Raw genomic sequence first — 6963 nt, 5'->3', positions numbered from 1 at the left:
TGTCTGACTGTCACTAAAGCAAACAAGCCAGCAGCATCCATCTTGGTGAAAGGAAATAAGCCAGCAGGCACTTTTCCCTAGGCCATGTCTAGGGAGGATCTTGAGACTTCCAATTAACTAATCAAGGTAATCCCTCACAGGGTTTCCTAGATGACAGGGTTTTTAGATCCTGCGAAGATGACAATATTAACCATCACAAGAGGCCAATCATACTTCACCTGGTGGTGCTGCGAAAAACAAAAAATAAAAACCGCAGAGTGATATTTAAAGCCAGAGACAGAACATCCTCAGTCAGGCAGGGAACAACCAAATCAACAAACATGAAGAGAAACTGACAAATGTATTTCACTAGTGTTTCTCAACACTCAGCAATTGTCTCATTAAACAGTCACTCTGAGTCAGCCTTCCCAGACTTACTGTACCAGGATTCTCCAAAGGAACAGAATGGACAAGAGAATTCCATGTATTGCAAAGGGATTTATTAGACTGAAGTACAGGAAGTGTTTCACGGAGTCCAAAAATGGCCACCTCATACTGGAGACTGATTCTAGTAGTTGTTTAGTCCATGAAGTCAGATGTCTCTGTAGTTCCAATCTGGAGGACCTGAGGAATCCTGGACTGCTGATTTTCAACCTACATGTTTCTGTCTTCCATGACCAGAAGGTGCCACTCACTTAAGGTGTCTTCTGACTTTAAAAACCCCTAAAGAGAATGCCCAGCAGCTTGTGTTTTAGTTGATTCCAGGTGCATTCAAACTGACAACCAAGATTAGCCATAACAAATGTACACAGACCAGGTAAAAGATTTATCAGGACAGGAAAAGGAAAATGTGAATGGAGTATAAGGAGCTAACTTAAATGCTGACAAAAGGCACATTAGGTGCATTCAGTGGGGTGCTGTGCCGCAGTGAAAACCGATGAGGTACTTTTGTGGCCTGCAAGTATTCTCACAACTTAATAAGAAAATAAGGAAAACACAGTAAGCTTTAGTATTGTGACCCCAAATAATGGCTTTATGAGTCCTTTACCATGGGTACCCTGAGTATTACCTTTAAGTAGGAAAATTATAAAACTTTTAATTCATATACATTTAAATTATAAAGTTACAAATCTTCAACTATACTTGTGCTTTGAGACATGTCTCTCTGAACACAAAGCAGTACACACTTAAATCATTAAAGCTCGCTTGGTAATGTGAAACCCAAAGGATCCAGGAGGAGCTGTGACTAAAGCTCGTCTGTAGGTATACCGAGACAAGAGCCATGGCTCTCTTCTACAGTCTCGGTACCTGGGAGGTTAGAGGTGCAATACTGTAAATTCACAGTCATCCTGGACACCGCCTCACACAAGGACACAAAGTGTAATGACATTATTAAATCTGATTAAAAGAATTATGATGAATCGTTTTAAAATAAAAAGAACATAAATAATGTTGGTATTATATTAAATATTTAATAATTTTATTTAAGTTACAATAATCACAAACATCTCAATTGCTTCAAAAAGAAGTCTAATTACTTAAATAGTTTATACCCACTACTTCAGGTCCCACATCCCTCCATGTCAGTGGTGCCATGGAAGAATAATTCTGAACAGATCTAATACATACATCACTGTGACTTCAACATAATCATAAAAGCCATCTCTAAAAGCGACAGCACCTAGTCTCTAATGAAATTGACAACAGGTTCATTGTATGGACAGCTACTCGATGGCTCATCAAAGGAGACAAGTTCTGTCAACATTGTTAATACTGGAGTGCAAATTCACGCAGAAAAGTTCCCCATGAAACGTATCTTCAAAAAAAAAAAAAAAATTCTTAGCTAACTTATAGTTGTAAAGATTTTTTTTAATAAAATTAATTAACATCTAAAGTGTTTGGTGTTTAGATGATTCTCACTCAACTTCCCCCATTTATCAAAGCACATTTGGCAAACCTTAAAAACTTATTAAAATATTTCATGCTTATAGGGGGCATTTGAGACCTCAAATAAAAAGGCTTATTCTTATAAGTCTAATTATAACAATTTTGGTATAAGCCTTTTATTAGCTAAAAACTTTAATTTTTAACTCTGGAAAATTCTATTTAGAAAGTCAATAGCAGCAATGGTTCTAAAAGGTTCCAAATATACTTTCCTTAATATCCAAGTCAAAATTCTAGCTTCAACATGAATACCACACAAGCACCTCTTCAAGTTGTCATTGTATGTCAATTATAAGTCATGTTAGGAAAAGGGTTTTTTTGGCTTTGGCCTATTCAGTTTCCTTTCTACTTGAAAAGTATTGCCTTCTGGTAACTAATCCTTTTGAAGTATTAGGAGATAAAATGAAGGCCACTGGCTATTCCATCATCACTGCCTGCTGTTGTCTGACACGGTTAACATTTTCCTCTAAAGCAAATACAGGTTTTCCTCCTGCAGTTCACACTTGTCTACTGAATCGATCACCCAACGTTCTTGCAGGATTTTAAACTTTTTCTTAAGCGTTCTTCTGAATGTTTTAAAGTCACTGACTCGTCTCTGATCTTCCCCGATGATTACGTGAGACACCCCTTCAGATAAGCGGGAAACCACCTTTGCTCCACGAAACCGCAGCTCAAGTGCTGTAACACCTAACCTTGTGGCTTCGATTTTGGAACTTAAGTCATTAATAACAGCATACAAGTCCAAATAAACGGTGTAGTGTCGAAACATACTGAGAGGAGAGTGACCCCAGGAATAACGGCACTCTAGGTCAGCAATCACAGGGGCCATTTCTTCAGGAGTCTGCTGCTCACTGGGTTTAATTCTTAAAAACACTTCTTTCAATTGATCCAAATCTGCATCAACGAAATAGCTATCACCATAGCAGTCATATTCACGGGCAAAATGCTGCTTTGTTGATGGGCACATGTGAATCATAAAGCGGGGTTGCCATGGCACACATGTTTTTGTTTTAAAACACTCTAAAAGCCACTCGGGCTTGACAACATCATGCCGATCTGAAGAGATGATGTTTCTGACCCTAATGTTCTCAGAACCTGCAATCACACAGTATGTATCTGGGCCTGGATTCTGGACTATATAACCACCAAATTCTGCAATTTTGTTCTCTAGGTCAGGCTTTGGATAACCATCTAATCCACTCATGACACAAAACTCAACATCTTCAAATACATTAGAAACTTTGTTTATGTTGGAAAGGTTAGGCGCTTTTAGGTGTTCAATGATTCCAATGGTTTTCTTCGTCTTAGAGATGGGTTTCCGCCTTTTTTCTCTGGGTTCGTCATCGTCACCTATGTGAAGGTGTTTTGTGGCAAGCTTCCCCGAGGCTTTCCCCCTCAGCTGCTCCAGGTCATCCAGCGTCATACAGTCATGCCACTCTTTGTCGTCTCTGATCTTCTCGATGCGTGGGAAGCGCAAGGTAGAGCCAGTCTTGTACATGTCACTGGGGACGATCTCTGCCGCCTTGACCTGAACGATGACAGAGTTCTGGGGTTCAAGGTACACTTCTGGCTTCTCTGTGCCACACAAAATACAGCTTGGTGGAGATTTTCTTTGGAAAGGTTTCCAGTATTTTGCCAGTTTCAAGCCCAGGTCATAGAGTTCTTTCATCGTGTAGCCTGACCCAACACGGCACAGAGTGTGGAACACAGATGGCTTGTCACCAGGAGGTGGTGTCTCTGCCACTGCACACAGGAAGTGAGACATCATGCCACCTCGAGAACCTTTACCCCAGTAGCCCCCAACAATTAAGAGGTCTAATTCATCCATTAATCCAGTGACATACTCTGGTTTAATCTTTAGCCACCCTTCGCCTCTTTTGTCTGGCTTGTAAATGGACAGAGGGTGTTTAACCATGATCCCCTCTTCTCTCTTGTCTATGGCATCATTTAATGCGTCCACTACTTCCTGCTTTGTCTGAGCTTGAGTTTTCTGCACTATCTCTATTCGACCTTGTATGGGTGTGAAAGTGCTACTAAGGATATCATACCTCTTCCTGAGAGTCTCACGCCCTAGCTTCTTATTATTAACCATCAGCACGTCGAAAACACAGTAGCATGTCTGTAGGTCAGAATCTTCGACCATCCTTTTGATATCAAACTTGACCCCCTTCTGCATGAAAGTCTGTGTCGTTGGGTTGTAGGCCATCATCTCGCCGTCGAGGATGCACACTTGCACATCTGCCTTGAACGCGTTGTGAATAAACGGGGTGAGAGAGCCTTCCTGTGGAGATTCGCCGAACTGATCGGTGTAGTTGTAACCATTTCTGGAGAAGTACCGGTACAGGGCGCCATCTTTGTGCATCTGCATGCGCTCGCCGTCGAGCTTAGTTTCGATGTAGAAACTCTGCTGCTTCATGTCCTTCTCCACACGCTCCACATCTGCTACAGCAGCTAGCATTGGCCTAAAGGCAGAGAACAAAGTGATGGAGATGTCGCTGAGCCCTACGGAGGGGTCATGTAGCTGCCTACAGACCTTTTCCAGATCTGTGGTGACGTTGTGCAACTCGACCGCGTCATTGTGGAAGATGGACAATATCGTGTGCTGACTGACACCAAGCTTTAAGTCTTTAATAATCATGCGAATCAGCCACTTTTGCTCGAGTGCTGAACACTGGGTTATTAACTGAAGAAGGCTCTTCTTCACTAGATCTTTTCTTTTGCCAGAGTTATTGCTGGCAACTAAGTCTAAGAGTTCATTCACCTTCTGTACGGTTAAGCTTCCTTTCTGTAAGCACCTTGGCTTCAAAACAAAGTAGGCAATCGTGGCAAAGTCCCCAGCGTCTGAGCGAGCTCCACTGGGGGTTCGGTAATTCAGGAGCTTCTGGGCATCCTTGCCTTCTCTTGGTAAATTGAGCAATTCGATGTAAAGCTTAGCCAGCATGGTTTCTTTGATTCCGTAAGCCATCCTCTCTCTCTCTAGCTGAGGGAGAATAAGTCTCATTGCTGGGTAAAAAGAGTCCGGAACATCCTTCTTGTTCTTATGAAGGGCATCATGAAATTTTCTCCAAGAATCCAGAAACTCCTTGAAGTGCCTGATTTTTTCTGCACGGTCTTTACCTTTCTGTATTCGTTCTAAGGTGGAGCATAAGTCTGCAAAGGGGACATGAGCTGCGACAGTTTGTGAGGCTTGTGAGGAAGCCATAGAAACGAAAACAAATCCTCTGGTTTTAACTGGTAAAGCAAAGAGAGGGTCACTTTAAGTGGCAGTTGCAATTCATAAATATTTAAAACAATGAGCTTATAGAGGTGATTTAGGCCATAATAACTATTAAGTTTACTTAAGAACAACAGATCAATGCAATAAACAGATAAATTTCCGTTTCATCCTGACCAACCCTTCCTATTGAGTCTCAGCTTCAGTTCCTATGACTGAATACATCAATTTATCAATTTACCTTACATGCTAACATTCAATGGTATTCTAATCAATTTACCTTACATGCTAACATTCAATGGTATTCTAATCAACTTACCTTACATGCTAACATTCGATGGCATTCTAATCAATTTACCTTACATGCTAACATTCGATGACATTCTAATCAATTTACCTTACATGCTAACATTCGATGGCATTCCAATCAACTTACCTTACATGCTAACATTCGATGGCATTCCATCTACTGACTGTTTAGCACAGAATACAAAAGCATTATTTTTAGTGATGAAAGTCAAATCGGATGTGGCACATTTCCCTTCTGGGTTTCCAAGTGATGTCTGTTTATGTTTCTTGTACAATTTACACTGTACCAGGACAAACCAACTGCCGTCAGTCAGTGATCTTAACAAATCACTTGCTCACTGAAATGGAACCCGGTTCCTTTGGCATTCTGAGACCTGAATCACAGCTGACAATAACAAACAGTAGCTATCCTTCTCTTCCAGCCCAATAGAGAGCAGGTCCACATTTACCTTCTTTCCATCACTGCTGTGACAGGTCTCTCTGCCAGTCAAACCTCAACTGGAAATCTCCCAAAGCAGCCTTGTTTTTATCGGTTACACACATAATAATTTATCACTTTTTGTTCATATCTTTCTGCCTGTTATTTCCCAAATACTCAGTGGCTACGTATGAGCCAGGCCATATGCTCTGGTCAACAGGTATGCTTTTGCAATATTTGCGACAGCATAGATAAAGTAAAGAACAACGGGCCCAAAGAGAGCAAATTATGATAAGACATTAAGCGCTTTACCAAAAATAAAATCAAAACCCCAACCCTATTAATCACTGCCCTTTCACCAAAGGCTTCAGAAGGAAATAACTTGAATAGGATCTAGAATGTTCCCTAACATGTGTTACCACAAGCAGCGTGAAATCCGTTTGAAGTTTTAAATATCCCTGTATGATCTACCGGGATGTTATATCAGTTACCTTCATATGGCTTAAACTTCATAACAGTCAAACAAGTACTCTAAAAATGATTTCAAGTGAAATGCCTGTTGCAGGAAAAACAGTCAATGCTTTGTTCTGTGACTTCAGACAACAGCATCTGGCCAGGCAGTGTAGCTTATGAAACCCCTCATGCTCTACTTCCCTACTTCACGAAGAAAAGTCTCACATCAAGTGGCAATTTGTGCTTTCCACGGTGAAATCTAGTTCACATTTGTTTATGGAAGGGGGAGGGTCAGGGCTGGGCTAGTTAAACAGACACCCACAAAGTGGGCTGCACGCCCTGGAATTGATTCACAGCATTAGTAGCTCATGGGGGAAAACACAAACATCACTTCTCAGTCTTATTTCTGACAGAGGGAACACAGCTAGCTCAGCAGGTCAGATGGAGAGAAGCCCCCCTGGCACTGTATCTTCCGACATATGTAACAGATATTTGGTTAACTGCTTCCGTTATTGAAGCTGGTTTGCATAACTGACTGTGCCAGCCACCTGGTTCCTTCAAGTGGGTACACGGTGGTGCATACTACTACAGTTGTAATTTCTGTTCAAAGACTGTAGAATGAAGTATGCTAAGAAATACTCTCTGA

The 6963-nt window shown here is 41.2% G+C and overlaps 1 protein-coding gene across 1 annotated transcript; it reads right to left on the bottom strand.

The window, feature by feature from the left end:
- Positions 1-462: 462 nt before the first annotated feature.
- Lig4 (DNA ligase 4) lies at positions 463-5970 on the bottom strand. Its single transcript, XM_032918759.1, has one exon. It carries the CDS (start codon positions 5123-5125, stop codon positions 2390-2392), a length of 2736 nt encoding a protein of 911 aa, XP_032774650.1. The 5' UTR covers positions 5126-5970; the 3' UTR covers positions 463-2389.
- Between the last annotated feature and the right edge of the window lie 993 nt (positions 5971-6963).

The sequence above is a fragment of the Rattus rattus genome, chromosome 13 (assembly GCF_011064425.1).
Source record: "Rattus rattus isolate New Zealand chromosome 13, Rrattus_CSIRO_v1, whole genome shotgun sequence".
Taxonomy (NCBI): domain Eukaryota; kingdom Metazoa; phylum Chordata; class Mammalia; order Rodentia; family Muridae; genus Rattus; species Rattus rattus.
The sequence above is the reverse complement of the archived record's forward strand: the minus strand, read 5'-3'. Positions and strand labels throughout refer to the sequence as shown.

Excerpts from the sequence above, each read along its gene's own strand:
- Lig4 (XM_032918759.1), bottom strand. The coding sequence starts at position 5,125 with ATGGCTTCCTCACAAGCCTCACAAACTGTCGCAGCTCATGTCCCCTTT.